General features: G+C 41.5%; 1 protein-coding gene across 1 annotated transcript in view; it reads right to left on the bottom strand.

Moving 5' to 3' along the window:
- The window catches only part of LOC132816945 (anoctamin-7-like), a 71,235-nt gene that overhangs the window by 41,255 nt on the left and 11,384 nt on the right, over positions 1–18,596 (bottom strand). Inside the window, exons 4-7 of the mRNA XM_060826968.1 lie at positions 14,802–14,945; positions 7,457–7,673; positions 3,371–3,493; positions 112–207 (exon numbers count right to left, since the gene is read on the bottom strand). Of these exons, the coding sequence (XP_060682951.1) occupies positions 112–207; positions 3,371–3,493; positions 7,457–7,673; positions 14,802–14,945 (580 nt within the window). The remainder of the gene's footprint in view (positions 1–111; positions 208–3,370; positions 3,494–7,456; positions 7,674–14,801; positions 14,946–18,596) is intronic.

Here is an 18,596-nt window from a genome sequence, read left to right as displayed (position 1 = left end):
AAAAATGACACACATTATCGATACCATTTGGCTTCCAATTAGATTTTTAAATAATATCGGAAGATATGATATACAGAGATGCCAGAATCTGATCAGGAGTCAAATACTTACTGAAAATTTGCATTTTTCCAGTTCTTATCAGTACACGTTGTATTAAGTGCTTTTTCAATTATAATTTTCCTTCCAGCAATATTATTACATACATCCCTATAATAAGGCAAGACGATACATGATTAATTTTATTTCAAAATTGTGGTTTTTGCAGTAACATGAATTACCAGCAACAATACTACCTACTCATAATAACACACTACTGCATTGAAGGCTGTTTGCTCTGCTAAGTCAGGTCAAAAATTCTTTGTTCTTGAACTGCTCTATCAAATTATCTGCCTCAGTGAGTATCCACCCAGTGGCCTCAGCAATACAAAGTGCCTCATTTTACTCAAAGCTGCCAATTTTCAAACTCAATGACTTAAATGAACCACAACTATGTTTATCACTTTTCTACTTTTGACAACTACAATCCTTATTCCAGAAGATAGCCAGAACTAAAAGTCATGCAAGAAATAAAATCTGGAAAAAGCTAAAAATGTTTGTGAAAAGTTTATTTTAATAAAACACAAGTTAAGTTTGAACTAATTGTTTCACATTATTATAAACCCCATCCAGCTCAGAAACATGTTCAAACTAGTTACTTAAACTCTTCATGTAAAGGGAAAGCAGTTTACTCAGTTGGCTGGACAATTGGCAGTGCAATGCAAATGGAGGATTCAATTCCAGCACCAGCTGAAATCATCATGAAGGATTCTACTTCGCAAGCTCTTTCCTCATGAGGCAATGACCCTCCGGTTAAACCACCACCAGTCTCACTAAATGAGATTACAACCCTTGTCTTGTAGGACAATGGTAACTTTACCTTTACTTGCAAATATCTGGAACAGGACTTTGCAGAAAATATCAACAAGAAGCTTGCAAGGAACCTTTGGTGAAATAAGTGATTGAAAGATGCAAGACCACATGGTGAAATAAAATTCCTGTTGAGGACAACTAAGTGGACTTGTATGTATCCTCTCTGTTTCTATGTACCAATTTTCTAAACAAGAATGGTCAGTTTGATGATTGGGTTCCAGAGAAGATGGCTACTGTTAAGTTTCAGACCTACAATGGAAATTTGAAGAGGTTTGGTAATGTTAATGCAAGTCTACAATTACAGGTATAAGAGTTTTCAGTAAAGCCATCATGGGAAATGGCTTCTCACCCTATATGTTGTCTCTCTAATGAGAGCGCTACAACTGGTAGTTTAACCAGAGGGTCACCATGCCCTCGGCAAGGGGAGGGGTTGAGAAAGAGGCATTTTCATAGTAACTCCACCTGGTATGGGAATATTTCTTCACTGGTTAATCTTTAACAACAGAAAAAGCAATCCAGTCAAAAGTATGTCAAACAGATCACATTTATGCAGAGTTCCAATATGATGGAAAATGTTTCTCAGCCATCTGGAGCAGATGAACATGATGGGACTCTGCAATGTTTTTTCATTAGATTTGTTAATACTGTTAAAACATAGCACAAATATAGGTTGGCTACTATGTGAAATGTAGAGGAAATAAAAGTCTTAGCAATTTGTCTGTCATAATGGCAAAATAATGATAAAGCTTCTCTGGAATTCATCCCTACCCCAGTCATAAGCACCACAAACATTTAATGCTAGGATATGGACCAGACCAAATCCCCTCAAAATATATTAAGAAAAATGTTAAGGTCTAAGTTTTCTTCTTATTTTAGAGGAAAGTGTAAAGTGTTGCATTCCAGATGCAATTTGATTGATGAAACTACTAGATTTTAAAACAACACACTTTACTTCTTACATTATAGTTCAAGTACAGACAAAACAAAATAACTGGTTTAACTGCAACTATTGAAATGCTTAATATATTAACTAATTAACTGTTCAATTAACATTGCATAAACAGATTTCTGGAAAAGGCAAATTCAGTAAAATAGATTGTCGCACATACAACTTTTAGCTGTAAGTGAGAGAGAGGAATCAGAGCTTTCATATCCAGTTTCAAGACCCCAGCAACTGCTGTAAGCTATACTAAAACTCCCGGTTCCATGGGAGCTTCACCCCACCCAGTCAGACTGCTTTTACTGCTCCAATTTAAAAAGAACCCTAAGGCCTCATAAGCTTTTCACTTCATTGGCTTTGAGCAGGCCGCTCTTCACCTCTGTCTCAACAAAACCAAAGCCATAGTATCATCTCAGGTTCCACTTTCATGACAGCTAAATCAAAAGAAACTGGTCAGCATTTTGTTGGCATTTAACATTTTGCTGGTTTGGTCTCAGGCTCAGAATCCAATTGATCAAACCAAACATCAACAGGACAAGAAAGGATCATGACAGTTAAACATAATACATGCTTGTTCAAATGTGGTGATGAAATGGATTTGGAAGAATTATGGCCAAAAGGAAATTGCTGATCTGAAAGGGGTGATGAGCAGGATTTGCATTTCAAGATGTTCTGATATACGATTCATTAATGTAGTTTGTTCATTTTGGCTAAAGTTTAAGGGATAAAGGGTTACAGAGGGTTAGATCACGGGTTTATCATGATCTGGTCTGACTAGCAGAGGAGCCAATTCCTAGATCAAGTGAAATAGCAAAAATGTAGCCATTAGGATTTATTTTGAACAGAAGAAATGAGAAGGGGAAAAAGGTGCTGATATCCCACAACCGAAAGATGGGCAGCTTAGGTGAATTAGCCATGCTAAATTGCACATAGTGCTAAGTGCACTAGTCAGAGAGGAATGGGTCTGAGTGGGTTACTCTTCGGAGGGTCGGTGTGCACTTGTTGGGCCGAAGGGCCTGTTCCCACATTGTAGGGGAATCGAATCTTAAAAAAAATGAACAGTTCAGGATTTAGGACTGAATGTTGGGAAACATCTTCACAAAGCAGAAAATAATAACATCTAGAATGTTTTTCTAAGTGAAGAAAGTCTCTTCACCCAAAAGGGACTCAGATATGATGTGACAAAGTTTATACAGAAGGAGGAGTTGAAATTAACCAAAATCCTCCATCAAATGTGTATACTTCTGAACATGTGACAATCTAAAGTGACGATACCATTTACTCTAAATAATTATTCATCAGCAAAAAACATGGCTACATTGCAAAGTTCTCCAGCACCCATAACAAACAATAAATAAAACAAGTATTATAACCTGTAAGGCCACCATACCTTAAAATTCATAACAAATTTGTGTAAAGACGCAATTTATTCAAGTCAATTAGATAAACATTAAAGAAACCATTGCAGTATTTAAGATTTAAATATTATGAATCTAAAAAGGTCATGCTGAAAATGATTACCGAATTCTATTCACAGCCTGGTCTACCACTACTGCGATCGAGTTTGAAGATAAGCAGACATCATTGAAATCATGTCCACGCAAAAACTCATCGAGATTGTTGCTGCCATTGTAACAGGATATACTGAAAAAACAGAAAAAGATTCATATTAAAATAGAAAAATGTACCTCATACAACATGGTTTGAGCTTAACGTTGGTAAATTAATGAACCTGTAATCTTGTTAAACATGGGCAGAATTCTTTTGACAAATTGAGAGGTCTGACTGGCACCTCTTGTAATCCTGGATCTCCATGTTACAACCTAGCCACCCCCCACTCCTTCTCAAAGTACAGCTTCCTTGCATTCCCAATAAACAACCAGATTTAAGCTGAAGCTGGAGCGCCATGTGCCAATATGCGAGGTGTGTTGAGGATTTTATAAACCAAACTGCGTTGTAAAATTAACTTTCAGTACTGCTCTTTTCCAATGCCCTCACTTGCAGCATGGATTCAGGAGAGAGAATGGCAAACAGGAGTTTTATTTCTTTAAAAAAGAACCAGAAGTGCCTAGCCAGTTCTGACCCAGAGCTCCAGCTTTGGTCGAATCTGGATTTTACTAGGAATACAACTCCAAATCAGAAAGCATCGACAGAATGAGTCAGGGAGGGGGATATAGTGTGGGAGCCATAACTCCGTAACAACTAGAAGGGTCAGGGAGCAGATGCTTTGGAAAGCAGAATCAATGGCTGGAGAGACAAACTTGTGCTATATGCACAAGTTACAGTTTTTGTTGTATCTTAAAAATTTAAAAAGTTGCCATTTACCAATGTAAGAATTTAGAAATGTTTTCAATTTATGGGGCAAAGTGCTTTATATGGTCATCCCCCAAGGAAGAAGGCCCTGTAGAACCTAACTGCAGGTTTAACAATTCTGTTCCTGTGGGAACCAATACTGCACTTAGTCATGATTTTCAGAAATGCAACCACAACTTTAAAGTGAGGACCCACTTTACCCAAATCTCGATGATTGTCTTGAAATATGGTCACTGTTGTTATGCCCGAAATATGCAGCCAATTTCTGAAACAACAATGTAATAATGGCCAAATAATTGCTTGAAAACATACAGTCATCGAGAAACAGCACAGAAACAGAACCTTCAGTCTAACTTGTCCATGCTGACCAGATATTCTAAATTAATCTAGACCCATTTGCCAGCACTTGGTCTATATCCCTCTAAAGCCTTCCTATTCACATAACCATCCAGATGCTTTTAAAATTTTACACTTGTACTCACCTCCACCACTTCCTCTGGCAGCTCATTCCATACACACACCACGCTCTGCGTGAAAAAGTTGCCCCTTAGGTCCCTTTTATGTCCTTTCCCCTCTCACCCGGAGCCTATACCTTTTAGTTCTGGACTCTCCCACCCACACCCCTCATGATTTTATAGACCTCTATACAGGTCACCTCTCAGCCTCCGCTACTCCAGGAAAATAGCCTGGACTTAGATTAGATTACTTAGTGGAAACAGGCCCTTCGGCCCAACAAGCCCACACCAACCCGCCGAAGCGCAACCACCCATACCCCTAACTTTACCCTTTCACCTAACACTATGGGCAATTTAGCATGGCCAATTCACCTGGCCCACACATCTTTGGACTGTGGGAGGAAACCGGAGCATCCGGAGGAAACCCACACAGACACGGGGAGAATGTGCAAACTCCACACAGTCAGTCACCTGAGGCGGGAATTGAACCTGGGTCTCTGGCGCTGTGAGGCAGCAGTGCTAACCGCTGTGCCACCGTGCCGCCCACTATTCACATAGACGTATTCAGCCTATCTCTATACCTCAAATCCTCTAACCATGGCAACATTCTTGTTAATCTTTTCTGAACTTTTTCAGGTTTCACAACATCCTTCTAGTAGGAGGGAGACCAGAATTGCACACAGCAAACTAAAATAAAGAACTGTGGATGCTGGATACCCGAAGCAGAAACTGGAGTAGCTCAGCAGGTTTGACAGCATCTGTGGAGTCAGCTCCAGTGACCCTTCTTCAGAACTTCTGCCAAATCTGCTGAGCTTTTTTGGCAATTTTTAAAACTTTGTTTATAATTGGTTGAAGCAATGCTGGTTCACGGATAAAACATTGGCCACAACATCAAGGAGAACTACTTGAGATGGTACAATGGTATCTTTTGAACCTGCTCAAGGCAGCAAATGGGATTAGTGTTTAATTCCTTTCCTTTTTCCCCGTTATTCATTGGATGAGGGTGTTGCTGGCTAGGCAGAATTATTGCTCTTCCCTAATTACCCAGAGGGTAGTTAAGAGTCAACAACATTGCTGTAGGTCTGGAATCGCATGTAGGCCAGGCCAGGCCTGGTAAGGATGGCATAGTATCCCTCAAGGACATTACTGAGCCACATGGGTTTTTACTTCAATTGACAATGGATTCACAGTCATCATTAGAGATTCTTAATTCCAGATATTTATTGAATATCAAATTCCACTATCTACCGTGGCAGGATTTGAACCTGGATCCCCAGAACATTATCTGGATCTCTGGATTAACAGCCCAGTGATAAATCCACTAGGCCACTACCTCCCCATCCGAAAGCACTTCTGACAGGGCAATGCTTAATGAATGTTCGGACTAAAGGACTTTGAAGGAAATAATCTGTAAAAATATTTTAAAGCAAAATCCACGATCAAGATCTGGACCTTAGGAATATAAAGCTCAAACTCAAAAGTTGGTTTGAAAATCTCAAATTTAAGACGCATGACAATTGTGTATTATTTGGGGAGCCAAATTCTGAAAAGACAATCTAAACCTTTTCTTCATTAATTATAGTAAAAAATAGTTTCTGAAAGTTTTACCTGACATTCAAAGGTAATGGAAAGAAAGCTTCCTTTATTGCTAACAATTGTAAACTACATGCACAAACTTCAAAATTGTGTGTACTGAATAATGTGTACAGCTTCTACACTAGCAATGTTGGAAAATGATATGGCTACTCAGTTAATGACAAGAACTAACAGCAGGAGTTAACCATTTTGTCTCTTTACACGTTGTAATGGCTTGTCTCAACTTATGCCTCAGATACCCCTTCCTATTCCTGACACTGTCCTCACATCTTTCAATTTTCCTAGTATTCCAAAATACTAAATCAACCTATTTTAGTACATTCAACAACTGAGCACTTACCTGGTGCTACAGGTATAGAATTCCAAAGGAAAGAGAACCTTCAGTCAAGAAATTTCTTGTTATCTCTACCCTAAACAGTCAGTCACTTAAATCAGAGGGTGTGATTCATGATTTTAGGCTGTATGTGCATAGATTGTTGTTTCGGCTTAGTTGGGAGAATGAACTCAAAGATTCAAAAATAGTCTGGTGTGTCCTTTAAAAAGGTGACATCAACCACAAGACTCAAGCTCTCTTCATACTGGCTGATGTCAATTCAGGCCTTATTTGAGATAGAACGAACATTTATTATATCTTCCATACAGAGATCCCGTATTGATCCACATACATCACATACCCTAACAGCTATTCCCTCCTCCTTACCCCTTACCCCCCCTCTTCTCTTCCACCACCCCCCCCCCCCAATCACACCATTGACATTTCACCTCATGTAAGATATTAAAGGGGGAGGCTGTGCAGAATCGATCTTCCTGCAGCTATGTTCACTTACACAGCTGGGCCTGTATTATGGAGGAGAAAAAGGACTGCTCTATAGGCAGAGTTTTGCTATTGTTATAAATTAAGCAATACAATGATTCTGAATATCTCGTGTCTCCAATAGGTTTCCCTCCCATCCAATAAATAAGCAACTAGCCATAGCTCTCATCCTCCAGGGATATAAATCAAGCTCTCACAATTAAGATAATTAACAGTTACAAATCTCAGTCATTCCACCTTGTGGAATATTCCAATAGGATATCAAAACACCTCAAAGAGTTGTAGCCCAGCAAACACAGATATTTATTCTCAGCTATGATTCTTGGGAGTGGGGATCTGGAAATGACAAAACTTTATCACCCTGCTGTACCAGTTGACAAAAACATAAATCACATTCTACTGAAAAGTAATTGAAAAAAAATTATGTACCTGCTATAAAGGCCATAAATGAAAATGCCCAAGCCAAGGAGCACAGGGATAATGAGACTAATTAAAAGTGTTTCCATCACGGCAAAGTAAAGTGCGATTTTTTCACCAAAGTAATTGCGTATTTTCCAGAGGGGCTGGAATTTTAGATAGGTGTTTGCCCACAAGTTATTAAGCACTGTCCATTCATCCATAGGAGGTGTGGTTGGTTTGGTATCACCTGTTGAAAGTCAGGTACATTAGAACTTCAGATCCAGACAAATATGATAATTAGCCGGAGCAACAATGAACTGCTGATGAGAGAACCCAATCACCCCTTAACATTTAATGGCATAATCATAGCTGTCAAAATTCTGGGAGTGATCACTGAGCAGATACTGAACTGAACCAGCTATACATACTGTGGCCAGAACTGCAGATAGAAACCTAAGAATTCAGTGGTGAGCAACTCACCTTCTGTCATACCAAAGCCTGTTGGCAGGGCATTAAAAAAAATCAGGGGTGGGATGAAATATTCTCCATTTGTTTGGATGGGTACAGCTCCAACAACTCTCAAGGAGCTTGACATTCACTGGATTGGCATCCCATCCACCACCTTCAACATTCACTCACTTCACCATCAGCAGTGTGCAACACCTACAAGAGGTACTGCAACAACTCACCAAGGCTCTGGTGATAGAACAGCTTCCCATGACCTCAACCATCTCGAAGGACAAAATAATTTCATGGGAACACAACTACATGCAATGCATCTCTAAACCATACACCATTCCTTCAGCTCACCACCGTTGAGGGCAATAGGGATGAGAAATATTGGTCTAGCCAGCAGCACTAAAGAATAAATAAATCTTTTAAATACACAGTTACTTTTAAATATTCTCATGCAAACAACTTTATAAAAAATGTTGATAACAATTCATTCTGCAGTAAAAGAAATAGGATACATGATACACAGTCAACCTAACGCTGTAATAATGGATTGTGTTGATAAGGAAAACGGTGGCTCAAGATGGTTCTTCAGATACAGATCTCCTCACCTCTGCAAGACTCTTCATTAAAGTGCTCAGCTGACAGAAGGAATACCTCCACATTGAGTAACTAAGTTAAAATATCAGAATAAACACTGGCAGCTGAGCAAATACGTTTTTCCAACTTGTGTGAATACTACGCACTTCCTGATCTCTCATGAAATATTAGAGAAGAGAAAGCTGCTCAACTGATGCAGAGGAGTGTGTCCCTCTCCCCCCACCCCACCATCCCCAATCCAAAAGTTGGAGACCAGATAAGATAACCACAAAACATGGATGGGGAAAAAAGCACAATGAAAAATAAAAATGTGGGGTGGGGTGGGGGAATGGGGGAAGAGATTTGAACCACAAGCAGACTTTCATATACACATCTGAAGGTTAAACATTGCACCCCTACAATAATCAGAACAAACAGGTATCACATGTATCAAATATTTAGAATGCTTCTTACTTCCATGGGTATTTTTAAACAATTGAAAATATTCAATTCCATATTTACAAAGAAGTTGGTTCAGATTTGTTTCTAACAGCAGATTGTTTTGGCAAAGTTTCCCATTAGATACTTTTGGATGACAGCCACTGCTCATTGGCATAAAGTGATCTTTTCGATATGGGTTCAGTAACCAGAGTGTTGACAGCAGTATAATCTGGGGTAACATCAAATTTGTAATCCAGACAAAGACTACAAGGGATGTGCTTAAAAAGGCAACCATGCTTCACAATTGTGCAGACAGTAGCTAATAAACGTAAAGGTGGTCTGCATGCTCAAAAATGTGTCAATTAATATTCTGTAACTTGGCTGCTGAGTGAACTTAAAAGTGCAGATCTAGCAAATTCACTGAAAAAGGGAGAGATAGCAGCTTTTACATGCTATAATGATCGACAGGAACATAATCTAAAATGGAGAAGCAGCCAGTCAGAGACTAGGGATCACAATTAGAGAAGGGACACAACACAAAAAAGGGATGAATGAGATTCTGACTATTACAACTAAGAACTTGTTCTCCAAATGAATATTGCAAGGTTATTACTCATAATTTTGAAAACTCTAACAAATCTCCTCTCAGCCTTTTTCAATCCAAGGAGAAAAAAAAATCTACCTTCTTCAATATTTCTCAAAGTAAATAACTTCAGTTCACTCAATTTATACTCCATTAACTTGTGTTGCCATACCATTAAAATCAATCTAGATTTCTTTTGCAGCTTATATCCGCCCCACAGATTATCTTTCCACTTAACTCAGTTTCTCTATCCTCTCTTTAGTGACTGTCTGAGTTTTCCCAGGAATTCAAAATCCCAACAACTCCAACAGTTTGCTTGTTTCAAAACAAAAGCTTCATCTTTTGAAACTAGAATGGATTCTCTAACTGCATATTTACAAAGGGCATGCATTCCATGCTGCAACACTTCTTAGTGTGTAGGAGTTTTTAAAAAAGTCTTTTTCTGGTTACTTCTTCAAAAAACTCAATCAAGTTTGAGAGATATGATTTTCCACACATAAAACCCATGTTGACTATCCCTAGTCAGTCCTTGCCTTTCCAAATACATGTACGTCCTCTCTCTCAGGATTCCCTCCAACAACTTGCCCACCGCCGATGGCAGACTCACTGGTCTATAGTTCCCTGGCTTGTCCTTACCACCCTTCTTAAACAATGGCACCATGTTAGCCAACCTCCAGTCTTCCGGCACCTCACCTGTGACTATCAATGATACAAAAACCTCAGCAAGGGACCTAGCAATCACTTCCCTAGCTTTCTACAGTTTTGGGGTACACCTGACCAGGTTCTGGGGATTTATCCACTGTGTGTTTCAAGACATCCAGTACTTCCTCCTCTGTAATATGGACATTTTTCAAGATGTCACCATCTATTCCCCTACAGTCTATATCTTCCATGTCCTTTTCCACATTACACACTGATGCAAACTACTCATTTCGTATTTCCCCTAGTTCATGCGGTTCCACACAAAGGTGGCCTTGCTGACCTTTGATGAGCCCTATTCTATCCCTAGTTACCCTTTTGTCCTTAATGTTTTTGTCAAAACACTTTGGATTCTTCATAACCCTATTTGCCAAAGTTATGTCATGACCCCTTTTTGCCCTTCTGATTTCCCTCTTAAGTATACTCCTATTACCTTTATACTCTAAGGATTCATTCAATCTATACCAGACATTTGCTTCCTTCTTTTTCTTAGCCAAACCCTCAATTTCTTTAGTCATCCAGAAGGATGTTGTGAAACTTGAAAGGGGTCAGAAAAGATTTAGATTAGATTAGATTACTTACAGTGTGGAAACAGGCCCTTCGGCCCAACAAGTCCACACCGACCTGCCGAAGCGCAACCCACCCATACCCCTACATTTACCCCTTACCTAACACTACGGGCAATTTAGCATGGCCAATTCACCTGACCCACACATCTTTGGACTGTGGGAGGAAACCGGAGCACCCGGAGGAAACCCACGCAGACATGGGGAGAACGTGCAAACTCCACACACAGTCAGTCGCCTGACCCAGGAATTGAACCCGGGTCTCTGGCGCTGTGAGGCAGCAGGGCTAACACATCTATAAACACCTTATAAAACTCACTTTGAAATCCATCTAGGTTAGGCGCTTTACCACTCTGGAGCTGCCTCACCGCCTCCTGTCTTTCCTGGACTGTCAGAGGAGGCATTCAGAAAGGATGCCTGCTCTCTGAAGTTACACTTGGAAGATCCAGGGACTTTAAAAAGGACTCCATCTTCAACAATCTGCCCTCACAGCCCTCTGATCGGTACAGCTCAGTAGAGCTTCCTAAATGCTGCAAGAATCTTTTTGGCATCGCAAGTAAGAGAACCAGCACGCTCTCTGATGGATGTGATAGATGAGGGAGCATTCTTCTTTCTGGCCAGATATCTACCTGGTTTATCAGCGTACTCAAACAACCTCTATTTTGCAAAAGAGATTTCCCTCTTTGCCGTCTGGGTGAGCGCTGTATTCAAAGTAGCCCTGAGGGCTATAATCCGCTGCACTTTGGTTACAGATGGTCTGTCAAAAGTGTGCTAACTGAGCTGCCTTCAGCTGCTGCTTTCCTTCTGCCACTCCTGGGTCGCTGAGTAAGAAATAAATCAAACTCCGTGCAGTCTCCCAGAGCACTGATGGTTTACTGGCTGTAACCAAATTAATGTCCCAAAAGATTTTAAATTCTCACAAAAAATGCTCTATAAACTTGCTACTTTCAAGAGGAAAGGGTCCACGTGCCAGTGCCAGGAGCCTATCCTGTTACCACCAACCTTGGTCTCCATGTACACTGCTGCATGATCAGAAATGGCTATGTTCCCTATTCTGCAAGGCAGCACCGAATTCAAGAAGGTTGACAAGACAAAAACCATGTCAATTCTGGTATAGCACTTATGTGCATTAGAGAAAAAAGGCGAAATCCCGACCTTCGGACTGAAGCCATCTCCCTACATCCACCAACCCCAGCTCCCTGTTCAAGTCCACCAACTGCCTGGATTGTGGGGACATACCCGCAAGACCCCTCGGCATCCTGGGCACTTTGGGGTCAATAAGACAATTAAAGTCTCCCCCTATAATTGTATGACGCACCCCAAGGGCCATCAACCTGGAAAGCGCATCAGATAAAAATTTTGAGGGTATATGCCAGAGGGGGGCAATATAAACAATCAAAATCCCATATTCCTCTCCATGTATTAAAGCTTTAAGAATTATAAACCGCCCATATTCATCCTTAATTTGGTCTAACATTTTTCGAATTGAAGGATGAGAAAAACATCTGTCCGAACCCTCCCTGCTGCATCAGTTTAATGTGTTTCTTGTAGCCTTGCTGCATCGACTCTCATTTTTCTAAGGCTTGAAAGTATCTTTTTTCTCTTAATTGGTGAATGACTCCCCTTAACATTCCAGGTGCACCATTTAAATGAATGGCTAGTCATAGCCGTCCAAAAAAACAGCCCGTGAACCCCCCAGGGAGAAAGAACTCCACTTAGCACGCCAAGTGAAAACAATAAACAGTTCGTATAAATTTTAAAATACAACTTTCAAAACTACCAAATCAAAACTAACAGCTGCTTTACAACATACCAACACATAACACAAATGAAAGGAGACTTTCCTCTTGCTGACAGGGAGTGCTCATACTACCCATTAACCTCTCCATGGCTCCTTCCAGTTGAAGCCATGCCCCCGCCCCGACAAGTGAGAAAAAAAAATACAAACATCTTATAAACAAGTGGGCACTTAACCTGTCCTATCTATACCTCAAAATAGATAGGTATAGATAACCCTCCCCCAACGACCAGGTAAACCAGACAAATTAGAGAAAAACAAAATAAACATTATTGTCCATATTATTCAAGCCAGCCAGCCTATTTTAAAGCAGCCAGGAAGTCCTTTGCCTTTCCGGTGAGTTATTATTGAACACAGACCCTCCTTGGCTGAAATGCAATATTGCTGGATCCCTTATGAAATACTGGATATTCAAATCCCTCAGCCGCCTTTTTACCTGATCAAAGGCCTTCCTTCCTCTTACAAATCACAACCACAGAAAAGTCTTTGAAAAGGATAATTTGTATATCTAGAGGCTTCCAACACCATTTGCTTATCTCTGTTGTGCTGGAGTTGCACTAGGACCAAGCAGAGGTGCTGGTCTGATCCTGGCCAGTGCACTGCAACCCAGTGGGCCCACTCGACCTGCCTCTATTTCCAGCTTCAAAAACTGCGGGAGCCATTGCTCTAAGAAGCTGATGAGCTGGCCTTCCTCCTCCCGTTCCAGAAGCTCCACCAGACAGTTGTTCTTCCGACAGCTTCGATTGGAGAGGTCATCAACCGGCTCCTCCTAGGCCAGTACCTGCGGTTCAAAGGCCTGGACCAGACTGCCAAGGACTTCCGTTGCTCCACTTCCCCGACACTGTCCAAGACGCTGGATCTCCTGGTCATGCTTCTGCAGTATGACTGAGATTGGTTCAAGCCTGGCCCGGGTCCCCTCCATCAGTGAATCAATCTTCTGAGTTCCACAAACTCAGATCAGGCTCTGCACCATAAGTAAGTCCCCTGGGGCGATCGTGGAGGCTGATGCTGTGGTCATGGGCCTATCCGTTGCTGTGGAGTTGGGGGGGGGGGGGGGCGGGGGGGGGAAAGAGGGGGAGATCCTCGTTTGCAGCATTCCTTGTGGTCCCTTCCCTTTGGTCATTTTCTTTACGATTTTAAACTAACACTGAAAAATTCTAGGGGTCAAAAAAGACTTTCTACCACATTGGGTACTAAAGAGAGGGTGAGTGCACCACTTTGTCTGAGTTTGGTGCAGAGCTCAGCAGGGCAGGCCTTCTGCGTCGCTGCCATCTTGAATGTCCTTGTTCTCTGATATTTTAAGAATGGGAGATGGTCTCGTCAAGACATACAAAATTCTGAAGGGAGAAAGGGAGGACTGCAGATGCTGGAGAGTCAGTCAAAAAGTGTGGTGCTGGAAAAGCACAGGTCAGGCAGCAGCTGAGGAGCAGGAGAGTAAATGTTTCGGGTGTAAGCCCTTTGTGATGAAGGGCTCCTTGGATGCTGCCTGACCTGCTGTGTTTTTCCAGTGCCAGACTTTGACTAAGATTTTGAAGATTGGATAGACACACAGTTTGCTTCCACTGGCGGAGGAATCTAAAATAAAGGGGTAGAATCACAGGGTAAGGAGTTGGTCATTTGGGGACAGTGAAATTAATTCACTCAAAAGGGGTGCAAACTTGGGGAATTCTCTACCTCTAAGAGTTGTGAATGCTGGAACATTAAATACCTTTTAGGCTTGGCTGGACACCTTTTTGATGAAGAGCTTATGCCCGAAATGTTGATTCGCCTGCTCCTCGGATGCTGCCTGACCTGCTGTGTTTTTCCAAAATTACACTATCAATTGAGAGCTCCAGCATCTGCAGTACTCACTTTCTCCTGGACACTTTTTTTAAACTCAGAGATATGGGAAAGGAGTAGGAATTGGAGTTGAAGCCAGAGATCAGCAATGATCATCCTAAGTAGTGGAACCCGTTTGATTGGCAACCGTTCTGAACTGAAAATGTGTCGCTGGAAAAGCGCAGCAGGTCAGGCAGCATCCAAGGAACAGGAGATTCGACGTTTCGGGCATAAGCCCTTCTCCTGTGTATGCCAGCAGCTTCAGTTTAAGAAGAAGTCAGTGGACCCAAAACATTAACTTTGCTTCTCTCATCACTTATTAGAGAGAAGTGTTTCCAAGACCTGCTATTATTTAATAAATGTGAGCATCTATTAAATTTAATTTAATTTTCTATCCACAAATATCTGTTAATCACATGGAACAGGATTTCTACTCACCGCTGTCTTGTTGCGACGATTGACTGGATGCCACATCAAATTCACATAGTTTCAAGTCATGCAGTATAAAAGCAGCTTTAAATGCCTTCTTCATAACTAAGTATGGCAGAGCTGGAATTTTTCCTCTAACCTTGCGTGTTACTACTGCAAGATAATAAACTATTTCAATAAAATGCCCATGGCTCTTCAAGAGCAAATTTACTTACATTAAGATTTGTTGCATTCATCATTACACTTTCCCCAGCTAATCAAGCTCGAGGTAACATATACTCAAGATTCTCCCGATGCAGTTGAGTTACTGGTCACTGGTGTTGGAATGACTTTCACTTCAGCCTTCCTTACTCTGCATGCAAAGCCAGCTTGTGTCTATTAGCTGCCACCATTGTACGATGCAGTTGACAGTTTTAAACTCTGAATTTCGAATACCAAATATTTATTACAGAGAAAAAAGTTTCATATCAGGGGAAAGTATCAGAAAACAGCTGCTACTGCATTGCTTTATAATTCAAAGACTTTGCATAATAGGATTTACATTTCCTCACAAAATGTTCCTGGGCCTGATGACACTTAGTGAACACAATTAGGCCACAAAAACAAAGTTTGAGAGTGATGCCAAGCTGTAGCAAATACCAGCTATAAACCAAGGAGCAAAGATTCACAGATGGAATTTAACATTGCATGAATTTGTTTTTAGTATCAAATAGAAATAATGTGTAAAGTAAAAGCAGATTTTGGCTTGAGATAGATTTAAGTTGTAACTTCTGGCATGAGAGACAGACACACAGAGACAGAGACAGAGACAGAGAATCATCTATGATTCTTTAAATTGCAGAACAGACCTGATATGCTGGTTGGCCTACTTCTACTTTTGAATTGATGACGTCTTCAAAAATAAATGAATTTAGGAATTAGTTGAAACAGTTGCCACATGAAGAACACATTCATGAGGCAAAGCTTAACATGTAGAAGATTAGGATGCTGTAGGTTAAGTATCTACAGTAACGTTATCGGATTTATACGGAGACGCTGAAGGTTCAAAATTAAGACTATTTAATTGATATCATGCTTTTCATATACCTCAGTGAAACGGTGGAGGAAAAGTCCATTTTACCCTTCAAAATAAAGTTGAACAAATGCTTAATTCAACTATGGAGTTCCACATGGATAAATAATGAGTGAGGAAGTAAACCATTCTGGGATACTGTGTGGCACTCCAAGGCACATAGGAACTTGACTTGGAATCTGGGATAACTACACCAGATAAAATGTTAAGCAGGTAACATGGGAATTGCTCTCAATTTCCTTTAGAGCAAAAAAAAAGGAGATTTGATAGACATTCCAAATCATGAAAAGGTCTCCAGAGAATTTTTTAAAATGTTTCAAATGATACTTGACCTAATAATAACCGGGGTCACCAATTTGAGGCAATTAATAAAACAAAAATCAATACTGGTAGAAAAAAAACCTTCATATGATGAATGGTTAGGATTTGGAATTCAATACCTAAAAAAAAATGAAGAAAATTGATGTAAAAAGGTAGCGTAAAGACATTTTCGAAAAAAAACTTCAGAAGCAAGAAAAAAAATGTTGAAAGTAGAACAAATATTCAAGAGCCAGCGTTACATAATTGGTTGATCACCTCCTATGCTGTACTACTTTATGTTTCCATGAAACATTTCTACATAAAAACTTAGTGTAAAAAGTGAGGTCTGCAGATGCTGGAGATCAGAGCTGAAAATGTGTTGCTGGTTAAAGCACAGCAGGTTAGGCAGCATCCAAGGAACAGGAAATTCGACATTTCGGGCCAGAGCCCTTCATCAGGAATGAGGAGAGGGTACCAGGCAGGCTAAGATAAAAGGTAGGGAGGAGGGACTTGGGGGAGGGGCGATGGAGATGTGATAGGTGGAAGGAGGTCAAGGTGAGGGTGATAGGCCGGAGTGGGGTGGGGGCGGAGAGGTCAGGAAGAGGATTGCAGGTTAGGAGGGCAGTGCTGAGTTCAAGGGAATCGACTGAGACAAGGTGGGGGGAGGGGAAATGAGGAAACTGGAGAAATCCGAGTTCATCCCTTGTGGCTGGAGGGTTCCCAGGCGGAAGATGAGGCTCTCTTCCTCCAACCGTCGTGTTGTTATGTTCTGGCGATGGAGGAGTCCAAGGACCTGCATGTCTTCGGTGGAGTGGGAGGGAGAGTTAAAGTGTTGAGCCACGGGGTGGTTGGGTTGGTTGGTTCGGGCGTCCCAGAGGTGTTCCCTGAAGCGTTCTGCAAGTAGGCGGCCTGTCTCCCCAATATAAAAGAGGCCACATCGGGTGCAGCGGATGCAATAGATGATGTGAGTGGAGGTGCAGGTGAATTTGTGGCGGATATGGAAGGATCCCTTGGGGCCTTGGAGAGAAGTAAGGGAGGAGGTGTGGGCGCAAGTTTTGCATTTCCTGCGGTTGCAGGGGAAGGTGCCGGTAGTGGAGGTTGGGTTGGTGGGGGGTGTGGACCTGACGAGGGAGTCACGAAGGGAGTGGTCTTTGCAGAATGCTGATAGGGGAGGGGAGGGAAATATATCCCTGGTGGTGGGGTCTGTTTGGAAACATCCGAGTTCATCCCTTGTGGCTGGAGGGTTCCCAGGTGGAAGATGAGGCGCTCTTCCTCCAACCGTCGTGTTGTCTGAGTTCACTTAGCCTGCCTGGCACCCTCTCCTCATTCCTGATGAAGGGCTCTGGCCTGAAACGTCGAATTTCCTGTTCCTTGGATGCTGCCTAACCTGCTGTGCTTTAACCAGCAACACATTTTCAGCTCTGATCTCCAGCATCTGCAGACCTCACTTTTTACTTGAAGATTTTAACCTACGGCGAATCCTCTTGCAAAGATGCCTTCCTTGAAGAAGCTCCCTTCCTCCCTCTACAAGGATTTCAGTGTGTCTCTCTCTCACTGCACCCCCCAGGTCATCTCCTCTGCACAGAAGCTCTTCAGCCACGTTCTCAAACTTCCCCTCCCCCCACCTTGTCTCAGTCGATTCCCTTGAACTCAGCACCGCCCTCCTAACCTGCAATCCTCTTCCTGACCTCTCCGCCCCCACCCCACTCCGGCCTATCACCCTCACCTTGACCTCCTTCCACCTATCACATCTCCATCGCCCCTCCCCCAAGTCCCTCCTCCCTACCTTTTATCCGAGCCTGCCTGGCACCCTCTCCTCATTCCTGATGAAGGGCTCTGGCCCAAAATGTTGAATTTCCTGTTCCTTGGATGCTGCCTAACCTGCTGTGCTTTAACCAGCAACACATTTTCAGCTCTACATAAAAACTTAGCTAACTATATTTCAACAATGACAACACTTAGATTTTCCTGATAAGGTTTGCAGGTAAAGAGCCCAAAAACATGACTGCAGCACGTCCTTACATCATTAAGAATGAACAGGTTGTACACCTTGAACTAAAAGATCCTGATCACACTTGTTGCTACAACAAAATCTTTAACCTGTTTCAGTTCAGAGCAAACAGTGCAGAGTGCATCGAGACTGTGCTGATTACATGCAATCACTAATGAGTTTCACAAGTATTTCCTCCTTAATTGTTAGCATCTGTAAAATAATGTTTACCTTAACAGTAATTATAGAACAAAATTTAATATCCGAGTACTTCAAGTTAGAACAGCATGGATCACAAATACAGGTCGCTCTGCTATAGTGCAACACTTGTGTTCCTCCGTGACCTTGTGCTATAGAAAATTGTTATACCCATTGAGTAAAAAAATCTGCGTTATCCAAACAACATCCACAATTCAACCACATTATAGCCAGTTCATGCTGA

The sequence above is a fragment of the Hemiscyllium ocellatum genome, chromosome 6 (genome assembly GCF_020745735.1).
Source record: "Hemiscyllium ocellatum isolate sHemOce1 chromosome 6, sHemOce1.pat.X.cur, whole genome shotgun sequence".
Classification (NCBI taxonomy): domain Eukaryota; kingdom Metazoa; phylum Chordata; class Chondrichthyes; order Orectolobiformes; family Hemiscylliidae; genus Hemiscyllium; species Hemiscyllium ocellatum.
Note: the sequence above shows the minus strand (reverse complement) of the source record. Positions and strands in the feature narration are given on the sequence as shown.